The 27,814-nt window shown below is 43.2% G+C and overlaps 1 protein-coding gene across 1 annotated transcript in view; it reads right to left on the reverse strand.

Moving 5' to 3' along the window:
* Positions 1-9,408: 9,408 nt before the first annotated feature.
* Positions 9,409-27,814, reverse strand: part of MAP3K14 (mitogen-activated protein kinase kinase kinase 14) — a 38,852-nt gene continuing 20,446 nt past the window's right edge. The window contains exons 5-16 of the mRNA XM_056548862.1: positions 26,632-27,105; positions 24,385-24,522; positions 23,322-23,451; positions 20,610-20,741; positions 19,500-19,604; positions 18,194-18,357; positions 17,129-17,279; positions 15,854-16,087; positions 14,665-14,762; positions 14,435-14,564; positions 13,787-13,887; positions 9,409-12,020 (exon numbers count right to left, since the gene is read on the reverse strand). Of these exons, the coding sequence (XP_056404837.1) occupies positions 11,817-12,020; positions 13,787-13,887; positions 14,435-14,564; positions 14,665-14,762; positions 15,854-16,087; positions 17,129-17,279; positions 18,194-18,357; positions 19,500-19,604; positions 20,610-20,741; positions 23,322-23,451; positions 24,385-24,522; positions 26,632-27,105 (2,061 nt within the window). The 3' untranslated portion in view covers positions 9,409-11,816. The remainder of the gene's footprint in view (positions 12,021-13,786; positions 13,888-14,434; positions 14,565-14,664; positions 14,763-15,853; positions 16,088-17,128; positions 17,280-18,193; positions 18,358-19,499; positions 19,605-20,609; positions 20,742-23,321; positions 23,452-24,384; positions 24,523-26,631; positions 27,106-27,814) is intronic.

Raw genomic sequence — 27,814 nt, forward strand, 5'->3', positions numbered from 1 at the left:
GACATGGGGCATTATGTATAAGGGGCACATGTCAGGGGGCATTATATGTGAGGGGCACAGGACATGGGGCATTATATATGAGGGGCACATATCAGGGGGGCATTATATGTGAGGGGCACAGGACATGGGGTATTATATATGAGGGGCACATGACAGGGGGGTATTATATGGGCACATGACAGGGGGGTTCTGTCATGTGTCCAGGGCCGGATTAATGTAGGCCCGCATAGGCCGCCCGGACCGGTGACCCACCTCCCGTTCTGCCGCCAACACCTAACGCCGACACCATGCCCCGCTCCCCTCTATCTTACAACACCAGGGCCGTCGTCACCTCCGTCAGTCACACGCGCTGCAGCAGCTGTCAGTGAGAGCTGACACAAGGACTGAGCAGCAGCCGCCACAGCGTGTCAGTCTGAGTCACCGGGTCCCAGAGAGAAAGGTGACAGCCCTTGGGGCCATTTATAATGTAAGGCACTGTGAGGGGCACAATTTAACATGTCAGGGGGGCAGCAACCGCATTATAGGTTGCAAGACATGGGGTATTATATATGAGGGGGACATTATATGTGGGGACACATGACAGAACCCCCCTGTCATGTGCCCATATAATGCCCCCCTGTCATGTGCCTCTCATATATAATACCCCATGTCCTGTGCCCCTCACATATAATGCCCCCCTGACATATGTCCCTCACATATAATGCCCCCCTGACATGTGCCCCTCACATATAATGCCCCCCTGACATGTGCCCCTCACATATAATGCCCCTGGCTTTCCTGCCCCCTCAGGGGCAATATATGTGAGGGGCACATGTCAGGGGGGCATTATATGTGAGTGGCACAAGACATGGGGTATTATATATGAGGGGCACATGACAGGGGGACATTATATGTGGGGGCACATGACAGGACCCCCCCCTGTCATGTGTCCATATAATGCCCCCCTGTCATGTGCCCCTTATATATAATACCCCATGTCCTGTGCCCCTCATATATAATACCCCATGTCCTGTGCCCCACATATATAATGCCCCTCATATATAATACCCCATGTCCAGGGGGCATTATATGTGAGGGACACATGTCAGGGAGCATTATATATATGAGGGGCACATGTCAGGGGGCATTATATGTGGGGGGCAAATAACAGGGGGGCATTATATGTGGGGGCACATGACAGGGGCCCCCCTGTCATGTGCCAATATAATGCACATATAATGCCCCCCTGACATTTGCAGCTTACTTATACCCCCTGTCCTGTGCCCCTCATATATAATGCCCCCCTGTCATGTGCCCCCACATATAATGCCCCCTGTCATTTGCTCCCCACATATAATGCCCCCTGACATGTGCCCCTCATATATAATGCCCCATGTCCTGTGCCCCTCATGTATAATGCCCCTCATATATAATACCCCATGTCCAGGTGGCATTGTATGCGAGGGACACATGTCAGGGGGCATTATATAAGAGGGGCACATGTCAGGGGGCATTATATGTGGGGGGCAAATGACAGGGGGGGCATTATATGTGGGGGCACATGACAGCGGCCCCCCTGTCATGTGCCAATATAATGCACATATAATGCCCCCCTGACATTTGCAGCTTACTTATAATACCCCCTGTCCTGTGCCCCTCATATATAATGCCCCCCTGTCATGTGCCCCCACATATAATGCCCCCCTGTCATTTGCTCCCCACATATAATGCCCCCTGACATGTGCCCCTCATATATAATGCACCATGTCCTGTGCCCCTCATATATAATGCCCCTCATATATAATACCCCATGTCCAGGGGGCATTGTATGCGAGGGACACATGTCAGGGGGCATTATATATGAGGGGCACATGTCAGGGGGCATTATATGTGGGGGGCAAATGACAGGGGGGGCATTATATGTGGGGACACATGACAGGGCCCCCCCTGTCATGTGCCAATATAATGCCCCCCTGACATTTGCAGCTTACTTATAATACCCCCTGTCCTGTGCCCCTCATATATAATGCCCCCCTGTCATGTGCCCCCACATATAATGCCCCCCTGTCATTTGCCCCCCACATATAATGCCCCCTGACATGTGCCCCTCATATATAATGCCCCATGTCCTGTGCCCCTCATATATAATGCCCCTCATATATAATACCCCATGTCCAGGGGGCATTATATGTGAGGGACAAATGTCAGGGGGCATTATATGTGGGAGCACATTACAGGGGCCCCCCTGTCATGTGCCAATATAATGCACATATAATGCCCCCCTGACATTTGCCGCTTACTTATAATACCACCTGTCCTTTGCCCCTCATATATAATGCCCCATGTCCTGTGCCCCTCACATATAATGCCCCCTGACATGTGCCCCTCATATAGTGCCCCATGTCCTGTGCCCCTCACATATAATGCCCCCTGACATGTGCCCCTTATACATAATGCCCCATGTAGTGTGCCCCTCACATATAATGCCCCCTGACATGTGCCCCTCATATATAATGCCCCATGTCCTGTGCCACTCACATATAATGCCCCCTGACATGTGCCCCTTATACATAATGCCCCATGTCCTGTGCCCCTCACATATAATGCCCCCTGACATGTGCCCCTCATATATAATGCCCCATGTCCTGTGCCCCTCACATATAATGCCCCCTGACATGTGCCCCTTATACATAATGCCCCATGTCCTGTGACCCTCACATATAATGCCCCCTGACATGTGCCCCTTTACATAATGCCCCATGTCCTGTGCCCCTCACATATAATGCCCCCTGACATGTGCCCCTCATATACAATGCCCCATGTCCTGTGCCCCTCACATATAATGCCCCCTGACATGTGCCCCTTTACATAATGCCCCATGTCCTGTGCCCCTCACATATAATGCCCCCTGACATGTGCCCCTCATATATATTGCCCCATGTCCTGTGCCCCTCACATATAATGCCCCCCTGACATGTGCCCCTTATACATAATGCCCCATGTCCTGTGCCCCTCACATATAATGCCCCCTGTCCTGCCCCCTCAGGGGGCATTATATTTGAGGGGCACAGGACAGGGGGCATTATAAGTCAGGGACATATGTCAGGGGGCATTATATGTGCATTATTTGGGCACATTAAGGGGGGGGGGTGGGCTGTCCTGTGCCCCCACATATAATGCCCTATGTCCTGTGCCCCTCACATATAATGCCCCCTGAGGGGGCAGGACAGGGGGCATTATATGTGAGGGCAACATGACAGGGTGCATTATATGCGAGGGGCACAGGACAGAGGGCATTATTATTACGTGGGGGGCACAGGACAGGTTATAATTATTATATGTGGGGGCACAGGATGGGGCATTATTACCATATATGAAGGGCACATATTGTTTTGCATTTCAGAGGTATGGGCCGGCATTTATCATTGTAGGTGTAAGTGAAGCATTTTTACACCTTTTTTGTGTGCTGGAAATGTGTTGGAGCACCAAATTGATAAATTTTGTGCAGGTCACATTTTCAAAAATTTCACTCTTCACATACACCAAAAAGCTAAGTCTGGGCTGGTGTAATTTTAGAGACTTTTCAGTGGTTTTGCCAATTTTTTGCGCCTTTTCACAAAAAGGTGCAGTTCATAAAACCCTTCCATATTATGTGTATTGCCAAAATCGGTGGATTACAACTCAAGCGCAAAAAAGGCACAAATAAACCCTGCTTGCGTCTTTTTTGCACCATTTTTAGACACAAAAAACAGTGTAAAGACAATTATACATGTCGGCCATAGTATATATTATAAGGAATTTTAGGGTAGTATGGTTTTTATGGGCCACATAATTACGGTATTGTATTCAGAGGGTGCATGGCAAGGTTATATTCAGAGAGCACAGTATGTGCTAGTATTATATTCAAAGGGTTCAGTGTGTTGTAGTAATATATTCAGAGGTTACGGTGTGGCAGTATTATATTCAGAGGATACAGTGTGTAGTAGTATCATATTCAGAGGGTACAGTGTGTGCCAGTATTATATTCAAAGGATATGGTGTTTGGCAGTATTATAATAATTATTGTTTTCATATAGAGGATCAGAATCTGCTGACATAGTGAGGAGCCATCTGGGTATCAAGCTCTGCTGAGTGAACATTTAGCTGAAACAAGTCCTGGCGGTATGTACCATCTGAATTAGATAAGGAATGACTATAGAGAAGACATCACCTGTAGTCACTGATTTCATTGTGTATTCTCCTCACTATAGAGAAGACGTCACCTGTAGTCACTGATATCATTGTGTATTCTCCTCACTATAGAGAAGACGTCACCTGTAGTCACTGATATCATTGTGCATTCTCCTCACTATAGAGAAGACGTCACCTGTAGTGACAGATTTTATTGTGTATTCTCTTCACTATGTCCTATCAGAGCTGGAGTCACTTGTCAGTTCTGCAGTAATGATGGGTGAAACAACAACTCCTAGCATAACCTCACCACATACTTAAGGTCATACTGGGAGCTGTAGTTTTAGATGGTAAAAACTTTTTTAGCACTTTCCCATTCTGTGGCAATTGGTATATTTGATTATTATACTGAAAATAATTTTCTGCAACATTCTACAGCGCGGGCATCACAACATGCTACAGCGCGGGCATCACAACATGCTACAGCACGGGCATCACAACATGCTACAGCGCGGGCATCACAACATGCTACAGCGCGGGCATCACAACATGCTACAGCGCGGGCATCACAACATGCTACAGCGCAGGCATCACAACATGCTACAGCACGGGCATCACAACATGATACAGCGCGGGCATCACAGCATGCTACAGCGCGGGCATCACAACATGCTACAGCGCGGGCATCACAACATGCTACAGCGCGGGCATCACAACATGCTACAGCGCGGGCATCACAACATGCTACAGCGCGGGCATCACAACATGCTAAAAAAAATCAGGGCCTATATCCCTTAATGTTATGTTTTTGCAAATATTCATCCAGTTGCTGTTTAAACGTCTTTACAGACTCTAATAAGATAATCTCTGCAGGCAGAGGATTCCACATCCTTATTGTTCTTAGTGTAAAAAAAACCTTTCCTTTGCCTTAGACAAAATCTCCTTTCTTCCAGTATAAAAGTTGCTGAGTTGCCCATAGCAACCAATCAGATCACTTCTTTCATTTTTGAAAAGGCTTCTGGAAAATGAAAGAAGCAATCTGATTGGTTGCTATGGTTAACTCAGCAATTTTTCCTCTGGACACTAACATATATTCAGCTATCCTGGTAATTTAATGTGCATAAAACATGTGACAGATGCGCTTTATTTGTGTTAAGAAAAATTACTTTGTGTTGCATTTTCATTTTATATATTATGATAAAAAGGCCCATCAAAATCTTCAGCACCAGGCCCATGATGCTCTTAATCCGGCCCTGCATGTGTCCCCACATATAATGTCCCCCTCATATATAATACCCCATGTCTTGCAACCTATAATGCGGTTGCTGCCCCCCTGACATGTTAAATTGTGCCCCTCACAGTGCCTTACATTATAAATGGCCCCAAGGGCTGTCACCTTTCTCTCTGGGACCCGGTGACTCAGACTGACACGCTGTGGCGGCTGCTGCTCAGTCCTTGTGTCAGTGGGAGCCGCGGGGACGTGACTTCCGGGCGCCGCCGTGAAGTGGATGACGTCACCGCAGCTCTCACTGACAGCTGCTGCAGCGCGTGTGACTGACGAAGGTGACGACGGCCCGGGTGTTGTAAGATCGAGGGGAGGGGGGTGTCGGCGTTAGGTGTTGGCGGCAGAACGGGAGGCGGGTCACCGGTCCGGGCGGCCTATGCGGGCCGCCTGTGCAGGCCACTGGGCCTATTTTAATGTAAGGGCCTGGAGCGTCAGCTCCATCCGCCCCTACATTAATCCGGCCCTGGCTGTGAGATCTCTAGGCCACAGACATAAAGCTTCCTGCAGCCACTAGAGGCTGGGAACAGCACTTCTGTAATACAAGTATGTGTTTGTTTTTTTTCAGGGGCCAAACTATTGTGCAGAACAGGCGGTTGTCTGTGGTGAGGGGGTCAAGGCCCACCAATCTGCTGTTAATGACTTATCTTGTGGATAGCCTTCAATGGGTTTGCTCTGGAAAACCCCTTAAAGGAGTACTCCGGCGCGCACTTTTTTCCTTTTATCCCGTCTGGGCTGCAAAATAAAAGAAAACACACTTTCTCTTACCTGCCAACATCGCTGCGGCCGGTGATAGGCTGAAGCTCCGTGTGACGTGCCGGGCTAACAGGAAGTAAGAAGAATACAGCCCTGGGACCGAACACCTGTACCGGAGTGTACCGGAGCTCCAGGGGCTCATTGGCAGGTAAGAGAAAGTGTGTTTTCTTTTATTTTGCAGCCCAGACGGGATAAAAGGAAAAACGTGCGCGCCGGAGTACTCCTTTAAGGGTACATTCACAGGTATGCAGATTTGATGCACATGATTTTCTGCTGCTGATTTTAATGTAAACTAAATGACTGAGCGCAGCTTCTAATCTGCAGTTACAAATCCTGCGCATCGAATCTGCGCAGGATCCTGTAAATGTGAAGGTACCCTAAGGGTAAGGCCCCACATACTGTAGCGTATATGCAGTGTATCTCATGCTGTGCAAAATCTGCTGCACAGTGGAAAATATGATGTGTATGAGCAGTCACACATCTGATGGCAGCCCTATGTGCACAGTGAGGTTTAAAGGCAAGCCTGTGTGTCACCGTCATATTGGCGTGCTGGCCTCACCTCCAAACCTTACTCTGCACACAAGGCTGCCCCGGGTATCCCTGTGTGTCTGCTCTTAGAAGAATATGCAGCGCATTTCTTACTGCGCAGTGGATTTTGAGCAGCGTGAAATATACTCCAGATACACTTTGTGGGACCTTACCCTTAAAGGGGTACTCCGGTGGAAAACTCTTTTTTTTTTTTTTTTTTTTTTTTTTATCAACTGGTGCCAGAAAGTTAAACAGATTTGTAAATTACTTATATTAAAAATCTTAATCCTTCCAGTACTTATTAGCTGCTGAATACTACAGAGGAAATTATTTTCTTTTTGGAACACAGTGCTCTCTGCTGACATCACGAGCACAGTGCTCTCTGCTGACATCTCTGTCCATTTTAAGAACTGTCCAGAGTAGGAGAAAATCCCCATAGCAAACATATGCTGCTCTGGACAGTTCCTAAAATGGACAGAGAGGTCAGCAGAGAGCACTGTGGTCATGATGTCAGCAGACTGTTTCCCAAAAAAAAAAAGTTTTCCACCGGAGTACCCCTTTAATCTGTGAATGAACATATATATATATATATATATATATATATATATATATATATATATAGTAACATATTTGCCCAGATTTATCAAATGGAGTGATTTTCCACAGCAACCAATCACAGCCCAGCTTTCACTTTACCACAGCTCATTAGCTGAGCTGTGATTGGTTGCTGCGGGAAAGTCACTACATTTTTTCCCTCACACAGTTTGATAAATCTGGGCCATAGTCCCAATGTAGTATATAAGGTTATGTTCGAATCAGCGTTGGGGAGCTCCACTATAGCAGCTGATAACAGGGTTGGGTGGAGGTTGTGTCACCTGACACCAACAGATCCCGACAGGTCCCATTCACTTTGGGTTCCATCAGGGTTCCATTAGATGTCCATTATTGTTCATTATTTTAATGGAGAAAAAAACTTGACCTGCAGGATTTTTTTCTCTGCTAAAGTCCCATCAGAAAACAGAGCTCCTGACGTTCATGTGAACATAGCCTTAATAGTTTAACGGGTTTCTGAGATCTACAACTATTTTGTGTAGAAATGAAGTCACAGAGGACAGAGTTTTAGTATAGACAAAGTAGCTGTAGATTACAGAGAGTCAGAGGTCACGTGGGCATTCACCAGGACCGAAAGAGTGTTTGAACTGGAGAAACAGACATATCAGCCCGCATGAGTAGACTTTACTGTCATGCAGGGGAAAACAAAAAACAGAATGCTTCTCTAAAAGAGAACTCCAGCCAGAATTAACTCATCCCCTATCCACAGGATCCTATCGCTGGGACCCCCCGCAATCTCTGGAATCGGACCCTGACAGTCTCAATGGGGAGTGTGTATAATCTACCGGTATATGGCACGCGCTCCGTTCATTTCTATGGGAGTGCTGATGATGCCTGAGAGCGGTATTCTTGTCTCCCATAGAAATGAGAGCCGGGTCCCAGAGGTCGGACCCCTCCGCGATCAGCTACTTATCCCCTATCCTGTGGATAGGAAATAAGTAAATTTTGACTGGAGGTCTCCTTTAGGTATGTGGGTTTGATCTTCATCTGCATCTAAGGTGCCCATATGGCTGCTACAGTATTTGTATATGTACCCCTAATATTCTCATCTTTTTAGGATTTCCGTAATTCCTGGTATATCTTTAAGGCTATGTTCACACGCCAGAATTTCTGCATGGAATTCTGCATGGAAATCCACATGATAATGTTGCATGAATTTATAGCCAATACACTTAAATGGAATTCTGCTGTCCCATTCACACAGCAGAATTTGTCCTGCAGAATTTCCATTGCACGAATTCCATTGAGTACAATTGGAAATTGATTTCTGCAGAATTTACTGCAGAATTTTCAAGCAGAATTCCGTGCAGAAATTCTACCGAGTGAACTAAGCCTTTGGCCACGTTCACACAACAGAAAATCCGCCTATCTGCATGAATTCTGTATCCGCTTAGATTTTCAGCAGAATTTCACAGTTTAACATTTGCGGAATTCGTGCGGAAATGTATGCAGAATTTCCGCACAAATTCTGCACCGATTCCGCAGCTCACTTAAAAGATAGACTTTATTTAATTGAACAGTCAAAATTCATGCAAATTCCGCATTAATTCTGCAGAAATCAAGCCTTATTGACTTCAATGAGATTCTGCAGCTGAAGTCTGGAAAAATATAAAACCAGATTTATATTTTTTGGGATTTCTGCATCAATCATTCCGCAGAAGACATTCTGCTGTGTGAATGACATTGTGGAATCAAACTGAAGATAATGAGCAATAAATATAGGTGGAAATCCGTGCGGAAAATTCACAGATTTCCTCGCGAATCTTCCGTCGCGTGAACCTGGCAGAATTTTTGCACTGAATTCTGCATGAAAAGTCTTTATGAATTAATAGCCAATGGAATTCCTGCAGCAGAAATTCTGCTGTGTGAATGGAACAGCAGAATCCCATTAAAGTGTATTCGCTATAAATTCATGCAGAATTCAGTGTAGAAATTCTGCTGTGTAGACGCGGCCTTACACTGCAAAATGCTGCAGCTTCCTTATTATTTCAAGCCTCATTTATGAAACCGATCAAATAAATAATACACAATAAATCATTTCCAGGATGTGACTAAGACAGATGCACATAGAAGAGTAGGATTCAATACATTTTTTATTCTTCTTGAGGTTTACAGATGTACAATTACACAAATTCATAAAATTCTTGCTATTTCATTTCCTCTTAAGTTACAGATATTTCCTGGTAACAAAGACTAAAGCCTATGACATAACATCAATTTCTGATACAGGTATTTCTTAATCGTATTTGAGGATTTCCTAAAGAGAACAGATCTGCATTCTAGTTATTGTAATCCAGTCATACCTGTATGCCAGGGTTTCCTTACCAAGGTGTCTCCAGCTGTTGCAAAACTACAACTCCCAGCATGTCCGGACAGCCGAAGGATCCAAGGATAGGGGATAAGTGTCAGATCGAGGGGGGTCGGACCCCCTGCTATCTCCTGCCTGGCTCTCCACCTACATGGAATGGGGTCAGCAGGCGCCCTCCATTTGTCTGTATGGGAGAACAAAAGTGCTGCAATTGGGTATCTCTGGCTCTCCCATAGAGATGCATTTGTTCTGCGATCAACACAGCTCGGTGCAGGAAGGACCCCCTGTGATTTGGTACTTATCCCCTATCATTTGGATAGGGGATACATTTTTCTGAGCTGGACTAATCCTTTAATGCGCAGAACTTCACTCCAAAATGTACTGTCTGCCATGACTAGAAATTTGCACTTTTTGACCTGGACCTTCACTATAAGCAATTTACTTATTTCTTACAACGTTTATTTTAAAAAAAGTGTCAATAATGTATGTTATGGCCTAGGACATAAATAGTAGACCATGTAGCTTCTATGGGATCCTAAGGCTATGTTCACATGTCGGAATTTCCGTGGATTCAACGGGATTCTGCTGATCTGTGCACACATCCGCCCCAGATGTTTCCGGCATGTAAATTCTGTTTCTGCAGAGAGAATTAACCTGTTTTTTCTTTCTGCAGACACTGCATGGAATGCATAGCCTTCTATGAGGCGGCGCATTCCTGTGCGGTTCTAGTGCCAGCATCTTATGCCGGCACCAGCAGTCTGTGGAAAGTCTGCATAGAGATTTTCCGTGCGGACATTCCGACATGTAAACATAGGCTTAAGTTGGCCTACAGGCTATAGAAGGGGAGGAGGAAAGAAACACCTTCTGCACCACGGGAGGTTTCTGTCCTCCCTGAGCTTAGGACACCTGCGTTACGGTTTGACAGGTGTTCCGCCCCAGTCAAACACCCCACCTGCATCTGTCTTTCTTGTCTATGGCTAGGTTCACATTGCCGTTTGCATCCAACCCATTCAGGGTCCGATCAGCTCTTTTTTTTTTTCCTTGAGCCAAATGGACCCTGAAACGGGTCGGATTCCAACGTCTTCTGCCAGGTCCCAACAGCCCCCATTTACTTGGATGGGGTCCATCATTGATCTGGTAATTTTACAGGAGTTTAGCAGAGAAAAGAATTGTGCAAGGACTATTTTTCTCTCCGCTAAACTTGACAAAACTGCTGACGGAGCTCCACCTAATGGAGTCCGACGGTAGTGTGAACGAGGCCTAAACCTAGCACCGTAATTGAAGACCTATTTTGATCTTTGCTATACACCCCCTTTTCTTCTATATATGCCATTATTGTGTGTGCACAAGCATAAGAAACAAAACAACCAATATCTTGTAAGACACAAGTCATAGGTATCTGGCATGAAAGGGTGTAAAGATCCAATGTTGCATAACTTTTGTTTCTTTACCTGACAGCAAGAGCCCCTGGGTGACTGGAAATCTAGTTTTTAATGTAACCTCACTCCATATACACCTGTTTTCTCTAACATGTTGAAAGTGTCCTATGCAGGGAATATTGACCACGTCTAAGGAGAATGAACATAACACTTGCATTAATGCACGTTGGGGTAGGTTGTGCTTTTTACTCTTAATGCATGCACAAACCCCACAAAAGTGCTTTCCATGGGCTACAACCTGATAACCAGACCTTCTGACATCATGAGCAACCTGATCAACGCTACTGTTCTCAAACTACATAATCTATCATTTTATGTACATAACAGTTGTGTTGGTTGTTATACTGGTTGTCTGGTCGGTCCGTCTATTGGAAGCCAGAACATATAATCTCTGGAAGCCATTCATGGGCTAATCTGAACCATGTGCCTGAAACATAGCTTCATCCTTTATAGGTTCAGTTCCCAATATACTAACCATCATATATCGATCTACTCTATTATTGACATAGGCACTAAGTCCTGCTTTTTCTTTCACAAATATTTCTGATTCTACAAGAAGTTTCTGCATAGAAAAAAAGTCTGGTAAACAAATATATTTTCTTATTACAGATATGGTAATGAAACTTTATACAATCAGAATGCAAGCACTTGTGTGTCCTCCATACATCACTGCGGACGTGACAGTCAATAAGGCATATATGTGTAGTTGTAACTGAGTTTAGGGATCACTCAGTCATAGCGATCACTCTGGGGTATCTGTCCCTCCGCCTGTATACACTTCCCCTGTATTCCCTTCTTCTATCTTTCCTTTTTTCACCCTCCAGACCCAACTGCCATGATCAGGAGCTAGGGCGCACTGTAGCTCAATTCCGCAGTCTGCGATGTCTGTGTCCCAAGGGATGTTTGTTCCTGTCTGGTTTACTATGGTAAAGGATTTTATAGGAATCTGTAGAAAGAATGAAAATGTAAATACATATAAGTAGGTGGAATTAAGGTAGCTGTGATTTAATGCCCATTGCAAGAAACATTTAGGCCATGTTCACATGGCAGAATTTCTGATCGGAATTCTGCATGAAAGTTCTGCATGAATTTATAGCCCATTCACTTCAATAGAATTCCTGCACAATTCCTGGGACAGCGGAATCCCATTGAAGTGTATTGCCTTTAAATTCATGCAGAATTTATTGCAAAAATTCTGCCGTGTGATTGCGGCCTTAGGCCGCACAGATTCCTCTTCTCAGTAAAAAGATATATTTTATTTAATTAAATAGTGATAGTTTGTGCGGAATTTCTGCTGAATTTGTGCGGAATTCATGCAGACTCCATGCGAATCCTGCACAAATTCAGCAGAAAGTCAGCCCCAATGACTTCAATGGGATTCTGAAGCTGAAGTCCAGAAAAATATAAGACCACACTTATATTTTTCCAGACCGCGGAAAACTGAATTTCAGCAGCGGAATTCTGCATGCGGAAATTCTGCTGTGTGAATGACATTGTGGAATCCCATTAAAGTTAATGGGCCAAAAATGTAGGCGGATATTCACGCAGAAAACACATGCATGGAATTTCCGCTGGTGAACCTGGTCTTAGGCTTGATTCGCGCTACGGAGTGAATCAAGCATAAGACCAGGTTCACACGGCGGAATGCACAGGGCTAGCTCCAGGTGACCACTCGAAATGTATCCATAGGTCCCCATTCACCTAACAAAGGCCAGAAGAGCGTCCTTTTAGTCTTTATCAGGTTACTGCGTGTTATTTTTTTTTTTTATGTGGTGCGACCATAGGCCCTTACAGTGGAATATGTCAAGGAATACTCCCAACAGTGTTTAAAGGGGTACTCCACTGGGAAAAAAATATATTTTAAATCAACTGGTGCCAGAAAGTTAAACAGATTTGTAAATTACTTATATTAATATAATATTTATACTTATCAGCTGCTGTATGATCCACAGGAAGTTCTTTTCTTTTTGAATTTCCTTTCAGTCTGACCACATTGCTCTCTGCTGACACCTCTGTCCATGTCAGGAACTGTCCAGAGCAGGAGAGGTTTCCTATGGGGATTTGCTCCTAAAATGGACAGAGGTGCCAGCAGAGAGCACTGTGGTCAGACAGAAAGGAAACTCAAAAAGAAAAGAACTTCCTGTGGATCATACAGCAGCTGATAAGTACTGGAAGGATTAAGATTTTTTTTAATAGAAGTAATTTACAAATCTGTTTAACTTTCTGGCACCAGTAGATAAAAAAAAAATGTTTTCCTGTGGAGTACACCTTTAACAACCAGTGTGCCTCCAGCTGTTGCAAAACTACAACTTTCAGCATCATGCTGGGAGTTGTAGTTTTGCAACAGCTTGAGGAAAACTGGTTGGGAATCACTGCTCCCAACATATACCTTCAACATATATCTGTGGTGTGATGTGGACAAAGCCTGCAGTAACCAAATTGGTTTCATTTACATTACTAACAGTAGATTTACCAATGTGGAATGGTCATGGTTGCCTGACATAGGCACTAATATTAAGTAATACAGGTTATTAATATCAAAACTGTCTCAGTGCCACTAACAGCTGATCAGAGTTTGAATACATTTTATGTTTCCCATGCAGTTCACATAACAATATCTGACATTGGCTCTGTTGTTACGGTTGCAGTCTTCTCCTCTAAAACAATGTAAAAGCTTCCCGTCCTATGTCACAATACTTGTTTGCTTCTTACCTGACTGCTGATTCCAACCGCCAGGTCTCCCAGTTTGGTCCTGCCAGACTCCCAGATATACAAGTCCTCCCCACTGAAAGACTTTAATTGCACTTTTACCCCTGAAATACATAAACAAAGGATTTTATGTTCTTTGTGCCCCAAAAAATATATATGGTATATAAAAAAAATTTTTTGTCTTAGGCCAAGTTCACATGACGGAATTTCGGAGCGGAATCCGATGGAAAAATTCCACTAGGAAATTCGGTTGCATTGCTGGGATTCTGCAGCACCGTGAACATGACAGAATTTCTGTAGAAATTCCATTATAATTATCTGCCAAAAAAATGAACATTTCTTAGTGGTCCTAGCATCAGCAGAACATGCAGATTTGCAAGATGTCCAATGCTGTTTTCCAGGTGAACATTCTGCAAATTTTCCACCATGCACCATAGTATTGGGGCTCTGTCTACCAAGTTGCATCAAGTTTACCATTCTGCACTGTGCCAAATTTGCTGTTTCATAAAATTATGTTTTTTTATGACACTGTTAAAAATCATAATAAATATAGGGCCTCAGGGGGCTGTGCATGACACAGGGATTCTCACTTTCATTGAATCCCTGGTGTAATTCATGAGCCCCTCAGTAAAGAAATATCTCTCAACCTACCATTGAACCAGCTGGGTGTAGTTGTAATTCCTCCGCTAAAGAATGAATCACTTTGCAGGCTCCAAGGATCCACACGGCTATCCCAGGAATGAATCCCAGAACTTTTTGTGTCCCAAGTTGTCATGGAATCCTGCAGAAGTTAGAAAACACAGAGATTGTTAGTTTGTAGGTGTATCGCTAGAGATAATATATTCTTGTATATTGATGATGTTGTAGTTTTTTATTTATACCTTCCGGCTGTGCAGAGGCTCCAGGCTGGGCTCGCTGAGAAACAGCTGTTCGTGTTCTTCGAGTGACAAAGGTTGGGAGAGGTTCTCCATGTATAGATCTATAGATAGAGGAGTGAAGTGTTAGACGAATTATGTTCAAGAACTTCATGCAACATCCAGTCTTGTATAGAATCCTAAAGTGCACCTGTCACTTAAAAAAACAAAAAGTTTTGATTGGTTGGAGACTGAGGGCTTAAACTCAGACTCCAACCAATCAAAAATTTTTATTTTTTTAAATGACAGGTGAACCAGTGAGAAGAAAAACGGAAACAAAAACTGTCTTTTGTTTTGTTTCCGGAAAAACTGAAAACAAAAAGTAGTATGAAATATGTTCTCTCCCCCATCACAGATAATGTTCTCCCCATCACAGATAATGTTCTCCCCATCACAGATAATCTTCTCTCTCATCACAGATAATCTTCTCTCCTATCACAGATAATCTTCTCTCCCATCATAGATAATCTTCTCTATCATCACGGATAATGTTCTCCCTCATCACAGATAATCTTCTCTCCTATCACAGATAATCTTTTCTCCCATCATAGATAATCTTCTTTATCATCACGGATAATGTTCTCCCTCATCACAGATAATCTTCTCTCCTATCACAGATAATGTTCTCCCCCTTATGACAGATAATCTTCTCTCCCATCAGTTAATGTTCTCCCCCATCACAGATAATGTTCTCCCCATCACAGATAATGTTCACCTCCATCACAGATAATGTTCTCTCCCGTCACAGATAATCTTCCCTCTCCCATCACAGATAATGTTCTCCCCATCACAGATAATGTTTTCTCCCATCACAGATAATGTTCTCTCCAATCACAGATAATGTTCTCCCCCATCACAGATAATGTTCTCCCCATCACAGGTTAATGTCCCCCCATCACAGATAATGTTCTCCCCATCACAGATAATGTTCTCCCCATCACAGATAATGTTCTCCCCATCATCATTCCTCCCCAGGAATGATTTCTTTTCATGGCTTCAAAATTTCTGGAAATTTTACATCTCTAGACACATGTGGGAGAGAGCACACTTAGCGCGCTTTCCTGGCTTGTTCTAGTGATCTGTTGGGGTCTAAACACGTGCCTATTAAGGTATTTGTGTAAAAAATTATATGAAAAGTTATAGCAAAACACTTTACCAAGTTCTAGACGCTCAATCTCTGCTGTGTACGATATCTTGGTTTGTTCCTCACTTTTGTGACTTGTAAAGGCAGCTTCCTCTGGTATCTGCTTACTGTACCCCTGTATAGCCATGGCTTCTTCAGGAAAAGGCTTGATCTGTGAACCAGGATCCTGTGGGGTTTCTGTGAAGGGGGGAGGAAATATTCGAGGTTCTCTGTATTCTGTGTTGTATGAAGATTTCAGACCTCCAACTAAAAGAAAGATGGACACGTCTTCATTATAAGTATATTATGGTATTGCTTTATTTATATGCCTTGTTCCTTTTCAGGCAGAGCTTTAGGGTGCGTTCCCACCTGGCGTAAACGCAGCATATTTGACGCTGCGCAAAATTTACGGCAACAGCGGGCAATACGCTGCGTATTCCTTGCAGCCCTATGTGTGCAGTGAGTTTTGGAGGTGGGGCCCTGTGCCGGCGTGACTGTGACGCGCGGCTCCGCCTCCAAATCTCAGTACACACATAGGGCTGCCGCCGGAAAGCCCTGTGTGTATGGTGAGCAAGGAATACACAGCGTATTTCCCGCTGCTGCCGTAAATTTTGGGAACGCACCCTTAATAAGAATGCACTTGTTTTGAAAGTAAGTAAAATGTATTAACATCATCTATAGCAGTGTTTCCCAACCAGGGTGCCTCCAGCTGTAGCAAAACTCCCAGCATGCCTGGACAGTAATAAAAATCTATTTAAAAATCTAAAATAATTTTTTTTTTAATTTGTGTCACCCATAATGTCATAAAAGGCACAATATGTAGAATACTAAAGTATATACATAGTTAAAAGTTAGAAATCACAAAAAAAAAAATAAAAAAAACATGCCAAAGTTCTAAAATAGGCTGCTATCCCCGCCCCTATAATTTAAAACATTATTTTAATATCACTTTTTGTTATTGATAAAAAAAAAATTAAACATTCAAACCAAATACTTATATAAATTTTTTGACATTTTACCCGAATATCACTAAAAATAAAAATTGACTAGACTAAGATAAAAATGAAGTAAAACAAAGCCTCATGGGAAATGGCACAAAAAAGGGGGGGTCAGAGCAGTAGAATGTCCTCTATTATGCCTGTATGCCAGAGTTTCCCAACCAGTGTGCCTCCAGCTGTTGCAAAACTACAACTCCCAGCCAAAGGCTGTCTGGGCATGCTGGGAGTTGTAGTTTTGCAACAGCTTGAGGCACCCTGGTTGGGAAACACTGATCTATCAGAAGATACTGAACTTAAGTACACCACTTACTTTTTCGAAGTGCAATGTCCACTTTTTGAATGAGATCCACCGCATCTGCTCTGATACTAGGATCCTTCTGAAGTCCATCCACTATGAGGTTACGGGTTAGGTTGTTACAGCTAGGGGGGATTTCTTGCAAAGGGGGTGGGTCTGTGGCAATCTAAGAACAGAAAATAAATAGAACGTTATATTGCATAACATAAATCTTTTTTGTGGGTTAATATTAGTTCATGGTAGGGTCCCAAGCAGCGCATCCGCAGTGTGAAATGCGCCGCCGGCAGTCGCAAAACGAGTGAGCTTCCTGCTGCGGCCGGGTAGCTTTGTGTGACCACTTGTAGCAACGGAGTTCCAGCCGGCAGTCACGAGCAGACACAGAGAGCTACCCAACCGCAGCAGGGAGCTCACTCTGCCATCGCTTTGTGACTGCCGGTGGCGCATCCGCAGTGTGAAATATGCTGCAGATGTGCTGTGTGTGTGACCTTGCTTTTAAAGGGGTTCTCCGGTACTTACACATCTTTTCCGCTATCCAAAGGATAGGGGATAAGATGCCTGATCGCGGGAGTTCCCGCCGCTGGGGACCCCCGGGATCATGCACGCGGCACCCCGTTTGTAATCAGTCCCCGGAGCGTGTTCGCTTCGGAACTGATTGCAGGCGACCACAGGGCCGGCGGCATGTGACGTTACACCTCTGCCCCCGTGTGACGTCATGCCTCCACCCCTCAATGCAAGCCTACGGGAGGGGGCGTGATAGCTGTCACGCCCCCTCCCGTAGGCTTGCATTGAGGGGCGGAGCTCCGGGGATTGATTACAAACGAGGTGCCGCATGCATGATCCTGGGGGTCCCCAGCGGCTGGACTCCCGCGATCAGGCATCTTATCCCCTATCATTTGGATAGGGGAAAAGATGTGTAAGCACCGGAGAACCCCTTTAAAGTGGTTTTCCCCACAAAGTAAAGTCAGATTTGTACCACATACATCTATGTAAAGGAGGATAAATGTGCTTTTTTTTTGTAAGAGTAAATCTACCAATTTCATGTTTACATGTAGCATTCATCATGTAACTTTTAATGCTCACCTTAAGACATAAGGGTGCTTTGTGTGTGCGGCTCCATGGATGCCAGCCATTCAGCATGTGCAGAAGCATGCAACATGCACTCCACACATCTAACTTTGTGTCACAAGGTTCCCCACGAACTAACTCAGGAGCCATGTGTGTTTCAGTACCTGGGACATAGTCGCCTAAAGGACACAAACGGTACAGTTACTATATTAATAGCAATTTTGTTTTTGTCTTTAACCGTCATTATTTTAGCCAACCATATAATCCTAAAATCTTCACTCTATAAAAGTAAAGTGTAACATGCTGAGCGGTGCAGTTGCTGAGACAACAGGTATGTTGCACAAGTTGTTATCAGAAGTATCTGCCATCAGTTTGTTTGTCCCTCCTTTTTAAAATAAATGTTTATATGGAGGTCGGAGAAGATAACCATTAGCCAAATACAGTGGTCCCTCAAGTTACAATATTAATTGGTTCCAGGACGACCCTTGTATATTGAAACCATTGTATGCTGAGACCAGAACTCTATGGAAACCTGGTAGTTGGTTCTGAAGCCTCCAAAATGTCATCAAAAATAGGAAAAGGTGAGGATTAAAGAAAAGTAAGTAGATAACTAATATAGATAAAGAAAGTCCTTACATATAAAAGTAAGAAAGATCTGCTGGGAGCTGTAAATCATTGTCTATGTCAGTGTTTCCCAACCAGGTTGCCTCCAGCTGTTGCAAAACTACAACTCCCAGCATGCCCGGACAGCCAATGGCTGTCCGGACATGCTGGGAATTGTAGTTGTGCAACAGCTGGAGGCACCCTGGTTGGGAAACAATGGTTTATGTAGAGGACAGGAGCTTCTTCAGGGTCCTATACAGTACACACAGTGTCCCAAATGGAGCCGCCCTTACTTGGTGTCCAAAGGAGCAGCTAACCCTGGCACAGGTAAGGAGTAGTACAGAACTTGTAGTTCCTCCCTGTACTGTAGGGGGCGCTACCAGACAGCCGGTCAGTGCATGCACTTCAGTAATACAGGGGTTTTACCAGTAAAATGCCCATTCTGATTGGTCAGTTCCTCCAGTTGTGAAATGTCTCACCAATCTGGACTGTCCGTAACATTGTATGTTGAGTCTGGTTTCAAGTACAATGGTCCAGAAAAAAACATTGTATGTTGAAACTATTGTATGTTGAAGCCATTGTAAGTTGAGGGATCACTGCATTTATATTTCATTAGTTGAATTATATTTATTTCATGACAAGTTGTTTTTTTTAGTTTTTTTCATGTTTCAGTACCTTTTTATATATTAATTTATCATTATCTAACACTGTTACCTACCGGTCAATAGCTGTGTCTTAGAACCACCAGGAGGTAGACATGCTGCGTGTCCGAAATCACACAGGTATGCTGTTTCTCCGTTTTTAGAAAGGAGTACATTGTCAGCTGTAAAGAGAAAAAGAGAGAGAGAAAGCTTAAATAGAGGACATCCTCAAAAACAGGATTAAACATGAAAGAATAACAGGTAGGAAATAAAGTGTTATTCCTAGATTTAATATAAAATCATTGCATATTGCCATCACTGGGAATAAAGGAACCTTAGTGCTGTGACCCTTTCTTGCTCTTTTTCTTGCCATCACTTGTTGGGAATACTTCTATAACAAATACTTTTAAAACAAGTCCACCTTAAAGGGGTACTCCAGAGGAACAAAACATTTTTCAAATCAATTGGAGCCAGAAAGTTAAAAAGATTTGTAAATTACAAAAATCTTGATCCTTCCAGTACTTATCTGCTGATGTATACTACTTTCCTGTCTGACCACAGTGCTCTCTGCTGACACCTCTGTCCTTGTCATAAACTGTCCAGAGTAGGAGCAAATCCCTAGTGAACCTTACCTGCTCTGGACAGTTCCTGACACCGACAGAAGTGGAAAGAACTTTACATATTTCTCTGTAGTATATCTGTAGTATACAGCAGATGATAAGTACTGGAAGGGTTACGTTTTTTTATACAGAAGTAATTTGCAAATCTGTTTAACTTTCTGGCCCCAGTTTATTTGAAAAGATTTTTTTCCCACTGGAGTACCACCTTAACATATCCACTAAAGCAGTGTTTCCCAACCAGGGTGCCTCTAGCAGTTGCAAAACTACAACTCCCAGCATGCATGGACAGTCTTTGGCTCTCCGGGCATTCTAGGAGTTGTAGTTTTGCAACAGCTGGAGGCACACCGGTTGGAAAACACTGCACTGAAGTAGCGGTATCTTGTCTATTACAGTCTTATTCATTTCAATGGAGAGCTGCCATCAGGAGATCTCCCAGCTAGTGTTCACATTTCTGTAAACACTTTATCCATGATCACAAACTCTCAACAATAGTATCTTATGATCTGTTTCATCGACATGTCAGTAGATATGTAAAGGTGAAAAAAATAATAATGTTGCAGTACTGACCTTTTATATCTCCATGCAGTATATTGGCAGCATGAAGGTGTTTTAGGCCTTGCAGTACTTGTCCTACATAATGCAAGGCACGGTCCTCTGCTAAGAAGCCACTTCTCTTGATCAACTGGCCCAGTGATCCACCTGAAAAAATATAATGGATACCAATTTGCAACCAGTTTTTAGTAGCATACTGTAACGCACAATGCAACACCGATCTAATACACAATTACATATGTAATTACCATGTGAAATCTTAGCCAGTATACTTGATCCGCCCTAGTTAGGAACCCACCATGAAGACCCAACTGCAGACAGTTGTTTTACCTATTTTACCTATGTCGGTGGGGCAAAGATGATCTAGGGGAGTTTACCAAAATAAACTTTTGTTATTCCATAGAGACATATCAAAAGTTTTCATCAGTCAAGGTCTGAGTAGTATAATCCAGACCAATCGCTAGAACCAGACAGGAGAAGTGCGAGTTAGCGTGACTGACACGGTTGTATAGTGTAGGTCTATGGGACTTTCTCACTCACATAGACACAGAGCGGGGAGAGAAACACGCGGCTGGGCACTTCTCTCACACTCATTTTAGTGATTGGTCAGGGTCTAAGCGTGACTTTTTATAGGAACTTTTTACATGTCTGAGAGACTGGTACACTTTTGTCATAAACTGGATTTTTGTACATTTAGGGGTCAAGCCAATAACAATTAGGTGTCAACACTTGTAGCCGTAATTTGTCATTTAGTTTTGCATGGCCACATGTGGCCAAAGATAGCAATAAATACACTTGTTTTATTTAAAAAAAAAAAAAAAAAGAATTATATAGAAAAATGTTGCCACTTTTTGATGATGTCCCTTTAAAAAGCTGACCCGAGTGTGTATGACTCAGTCTCCTGGCAAATAAAACATAATAAGCCAGATACCGAGTGTTTATCTATGTCTGGTTCATAGGTCGAAGCGAAACTACTTACACTTGAGTAGCTGTTGTTTTTTGCTTATACAATACAGAGCAGCCAGAATAAGGAATTCAAAATTAAAACTATGTTGGAATTTATCTCACACACCAGTTTTTTAAAATTTCCCCCACCCCCAGTGCATGGGCACACTGGATTTATGTAGAGGACATCTCAGGCTGCCTGTGCACTTACTAAAGAAATTCTGTGCCAGATCGGCGTTGGCACAGATGGTAGTTACAGTTTACGCCTGTATGCAGACACAATAAAGCAATGCATTTAATCACTAAGCAGTCTTTAAAGGGGAACTACTGTGGAAAACTTTTTTTTTTTTTTTTATCAACTGGTGCCAGAAAGTTAAACAGATTTGTAAATGACTTCTATTAAAAAATCTTAATCTTTCCAGTACTTTTTAGGGTCTGTATACTACAGAGGATATGTTTGCTATGGGTATTTTCTCCTACTCTGGACAGTTCTTAAAATGGACAGAGATGTCAGCAGAGGGCACTGTGGTCATGATGTCAGCAGAGAGCTCTGTGTTCCAAAAAGAAAACCATTTTCCTCTGTAGTATACAGACCCTAAAAAGTACTGGAAAGATTAAGATTTTTTTTAATAGAAGTCATTTACAAATCTGTTTAACTTTCTGGCACCAGTTGATTAAAAAAAAAAAAAAAAGTTTTCCACAGTAGTACCCCTTTAAAGACTGCTTAGTGATTAAATGCATTGCTTTATTGTGTCTGCATACAGGCGTAAACTGTAACTACTATCTGTGCCAACTCTGATCTGGCACAGAATTTCTTTAGTAAGTGCACAGGCAGCCTGAGATGTCCTCTACATAAATCCAGTGTGCACGGGAGTACCCCTTTAAAGCTAAATAGAAAATTTTTGACTTAGCTTTAAATGGGAGCAGCAGGGGATCAGAAAGTTGAGTATTACTTTTTATTTTTTTATTTTTTTTTAAAGATTATATGTGTCTGGACAACTAGAATACTTCTAGTGATTTACTTAAAATTCTTTATTTAGCAAGCATATGCACCTCAGTCTCTAATTTAAAGTTTTAGAGTATTATGTGAGCTTACAAACTTGTAGACATAGTGGCCGTGACCGGTCTGCAGCTTCACTGTATCTGTCACAGAACAGCAAATTATAACAACTGCCTGTTGGTGAATTAGAATGAAGGAAAGAACTGCAGAACAACTTACTAAGCTTTGAAGGAAAAGGTTAAAGGACAAGTATTATGTATGAAAAACTTATCCCCAATCCGCAGGATAGGGGATAAGTTTTAGATTGCGGGGGGTCTGAGCACTGGGGTCCTCTACGATGTCCTGTTTAGAGCTCTGGCTCTCCTCTACAGTGGCACGTCATGACCCCCTCATTGAGCTATATGGAGGGGGCGTGGCGGCCTCCGCTTCGGGCGGGGGTCATGACGTGCCGCTGTAAAGGAGAGCCAGGGCTCTAAACAGGAGATCGCAGGGGGGCCCAGCACTTGGACCCCGGCAATCTAAAACTTATCCCCTATCCTTCAGATAGGGGATACATTTTTTTACATGATGCTTGCCCCTTAAAAAATGTAATGTACACGAGGATCTAAAAGCACTGAGAAGGTCTCTACAGCTGGGTATACTTCAGCAGTTACAGTATAAACACATGATGTAACTCTGCTGCCCTTGTAATGGTTGTACCGTACTCTACCATTTTCTGGTAAAATTCTGGGTGATAAAATTGCATTTAGGTCAATCTGATCAGAACTAGTCATGAACCTTACCATCCATGGGCTTCATAAACACAGTGATCCAGGGTCCTTCTCGGACTGCCCCATACACTGGGATTATTTTTTCCGAATTGACAGCCAGATGACATGTCAGCTCCTCAGGTCGAAATTTGCTGATATTTACCTTAAAAAAGAAAGATGGAGAAATAAAAACTGGACGTTGAGGAAGTGAAGTTGATTGAACTTATTTCAATCTGCTGTTTCACCTAAGAAAGAAAGTATTTACACCACATGTAGGTGCCCCTGATTTTAATGCTGAGTAACATTGTTGTGGTATGAGTTCTGCACACTTTTTGATTTGCAAAAATGTGTGGAGGCTTCGATTAAAGGGGTTATCCAGGAAAAAACTTTTTTTATATATCAACTGGCTCCAGAAAGTTAAACAGATTTGTAAATTACTTCTATTAAAAAATCTTAATCCTTTCAGTACTTATGAGCTGCTAAAGTTGAGTTGTTCTTTTCTGTCTAAGGGCTCTCTGATGACACGTGTCTCAGGAACCACCCAGTTTAGAAGCAAATCCCCATAGCAAACCTCTTCTACTCTGTGCAGTTCCCGAGACAAGCAGAGATGTCAGCAGAGAGCACCGTTGCCAGGCAGAAAACAACAAGAACTAATTTACAAATCTGTTTAACTTTCTGGAGCCAGTTGATATAAAAAAAAAGTTTTTTCCTGGATAACCCCTTTAACCTCTTCCAGTACAAGCTTATTACCCAATTCCTGACCAGGAATAAAGCATCTTTAAAGGGGTACTCCGCTGCTCAGGGTTTGGAACAAACTGTTCCGAACGCTGGAGCCGGCACCGGGAGCTCGTGACGTCATAGCCCCGTCCCCTCATGATGTCATGCCTTGCTCCCTCAATGCAAGTCTATGGGAGGGGGTGTGATGGCTGTCTCCATCCCAGGCTTCTCTCTGGAGAGCGGGCACTAATGGGGCATGTGGACAGGTGATGTCGGCTAGGACAGCCTGTTTATCCCTCACACTTGCGGTTAATAGACAACTCCAGAAATATACACGGACCTATAACATTTAGGACATTTATGCAAAAATCACACTTACTGTTTTGGCTGCAAACGTAAGTCCAGTTCTGTTGTCTGTTCCTAAGTGCACATCTCCAAAGCCTCCTCTGCCCAGCACTTCTTTACTTTTTGTATAGTGAATGCCATCTTTGTACTCATAATCTATCATTCTAAGTTTCTAAAGAGAAGTTTTATAAAAAATCCTGTTAGCTGTGAATAATTATATTCTACATATACTGTTTATACAGACACATTTTACTTCCTAAAAATAACACATTAACTGACTTTGATATGCGTTCCTTTGCTGAAGATGATACAAAGATCCCCCATATAATCATAAAAGATAGAAATCTGACAGCCAGAGTTGGGTAATTTAAATAAACACTGTCAGAATCAAAAACTTATATGTTGTTCATACTAGAAAAACATTAACCTTCCTGATATACTTCATAAAATAATTTATCTCCTTTGAATAAAAATTGTGGCTTAAAAAAAACAAAAAACACTAGGGGTCCCCATAATGCGATCCTGTCCTGCTGCAATCATCAGCTAAAGCGCAGGTAGGGACAAATTCCAAGTGAGGGCGGGAATAGAACTCCTCTGTTCTCACTCCTGTCCTGTCTCAAAACAGAGAGGAGAGGATTACAGAACAGCCTGCAGTGATTGTATGAAGAGTCCCAGCACAGCAGACTCAGGGAGGAAGTGAATGCATGGTGAGTGCGGGCTCAGTGCTTGCCTCAGACACGCCCTTTCCTGAGCAGTGGATGTCAGGATGAATGAACAGCAGAATAGAGGGATTTGTAAGCCAAATACAGAAGCTTGATACATAAAATGATACCGCATCTTGATCCGTCACTCCGTTCTGCCGTAATTCTTCTTTTTCTGTATATGCAAATTAGTTGCTTGGGGCATTGGAGGAGCTACGAACCCTGCTCCGGCACTGTGATGTCATCTTCGCGGGGTGGGTGCTCCGCCCGACTCCTCCATCTTCATAATTCCCCTCACTGCACGCAAGGACTCTGGAATCAAGCTCAACCGTACACCGCTTCCGGGTGTACCCAAGGAGCGGGGCATGCGCCAAACAGTAACGTACACCGAGTGAGCAGGGAGGGGGATTATGAAGATGGAGGAGCCAGGCGGAGCACCCACCCCGCGAAGATGACATCACAGTGCCCGGAGCAGGGTTCGTAGCTCTGCCGGTGCCCCATGCAACTATTTGCATATACAGAAAAAGAAAAATTACGGCAGAACGGAGGAACGGATCAAGATGCGGTAAGTATCATTTTGATCAAGGCTGTATGACAGGTTAGTGCAGGTGATACTGATGACAGATTTCCTTTCAGCAGGACACATGGAACTTTGTATCAGAGAAATACAGTGGTCCCTCAAGTTACAATATTAATTGGTTCCAGGACGACCATTGTATGTTGAAACCATTGTATGTTGAGACCAGAACTCTATGGAAACCTGGTAATTGGTTCTGAAGCCCCAAAATGTCATCCAAAAATAGGAAAAAGTGAGGATTAAAGAGAAATAAGTAGATAACTAATATACATAAAGCAAATCCTTATATATAAAAGTAAGAAAGATCTGCTGGGAGCTGTAAATCACTGTCTATGTCAGTGTTTCCCAACCAGGGTGCCTCCAGCTGTTGCAAAACTTCAACTCCCAGCATGCCCGGACAGCCGTTGGCTGTCCGGGCATGCTGGTAGTTGTAGTTTTGCAACAGCTGGAGGCACCCTGGTTGGGAAACAATGGTTTATGTAGAGGACAGGAGCTTCTTCAGGGTCCTATACAGTACACACAGTGTCCCAAATGGAGCCACCCTTACTTGGTGTCCAAAAGGAGCAGCTAACCCTGGCACAGGTAAGGAGTAGTACAGAACTTGTAGTTCCTCCCTGTACTGTAGGGGGCGCTACCAGACAGCCAGTCAGTGCATGCACTTCAGTAATAGAGGTGATTTACCAGTGAATGCCCATTTTAATTGGTCAGTTCCTCCAGATCTGGACTGTCTGTACCATTGTATGTTGAGTCTAGTTTCAAGTTACAATGGCCTAGAAAAGACCATTGTATGTTGAAACGATTGTGCCGTATGTTGAGGCCATTGTAAGTTGAGGGATCACTGTAGAGCTGCAACCACCAACCATAAAGATAGATGAGGAAATGAATCAGCTTTACATTTGCGGCCTACTTGTATTGCCAAAAATGTGTTCTCTTTGTATTTGGTCTCGTCGAGTCATCATAAATATGTTTCTAATATAAAGTTGAGTCCAATATATTGTCATACCTCATTCAGTAGGATGCCTTCATTGATCTCATGTTCATCGTCATCACTTTTCTTCCAGGATTTGGCTAGCGTGCACAAGTTTTGCGGTTCTCCATAGCTCACGGAATCCTTAAGAGCGTACAATACCCCCTCTTCCACAGATTGGGAATTTAAGTCTCTAAAGCAGTCGGTAAGCTCGGAAGAACCCCATAGTGAGGTATATTTTTCTTGATAAGCATTAAGTCCGAAGGCGGTAATATTTTCTAAGAATCCATCTCCTGATGGTAGAACACCTGATAGATTGGTTGATGGCTGAAGCTTCCCAACAGCCACGTGGCAAATGCACTGGGACAGACTGATGAGCTTGTTGAGGGCTTTCTGGTCATCAGTGTATGGCTGTGAGGTAGGAGGTGAGTATTGAATGTTTTTACAGGATTGTTGATTTGAGAAGTAATTCTGGAGATCATTTGAATGCCACTGTTTTGATTCTTCATCCTATAGCAAATACGAAAACCAGTTTAAAAAGTTTATCATGAGAAGTTCTGCATTCCTAAAATACAATGATATATATATTTCATATAAATGTGTGAATAAGCTTTTCCACCAAGCCAGGGACATTGATTGAAAAGAGTTTATTAGGAGTTATGCTACAACCCCTTTCAGTACATCCTGTTAGGGCATATAGCAGTGTTTCCCAACTGGTGTGCCTCCAGCTGTTGCAACACTTCAACTCCCAGCGTGCTCGGATAGACTGGGAGTTGTAGTTTTACAACAGCTGGAGGCACACCAGTTCGGAAACACTAGCACATAGGCATTATAAATCATTTCAATGGGAGCATGTAATACTACATTTCTGATGAAAACTTCCCTTTTGCGGAGTCGGCTGGAAGTTGGCATAGCTCCTTTTTCTTAAAGGGGAAAGGGGTACTCCGGTGGAAAACTTTTTTTTTTTTTTAAATCAACTGGTGCCAGAAAGTTACAGATTTGTAAATTACTTTACTATTACTATTAAAAAATCTTAATCCTTCCAGTACTTATTAGCTGCTGAATACTACAGAGGAAATTATTTTCTTTTTGGAACACAGTGCTCTCTGCTGACATCACGAGCGCAGTGCTCTCTGTTGACATCTCTATCCATTTTAGGAACTGTCCAAAGCAGCATATGTTTGCTATGGGGATTTTCTCCTACTCTGGACAGTTCCTA

This window comes from Hyla sarda, chromosome 12 (assembly GCF_029499605.1).
Source record: "Hyla sarda isolate aHylSar1 chromosome 12, aHylSar1.hap1, whole genome shotgun sequence".
NCBI classification, from domain to species: Eukaryota; Metazoa; Chordata; class Amphibia; order Anura; family Hylidae; genus Hyla; species Hyla sarda.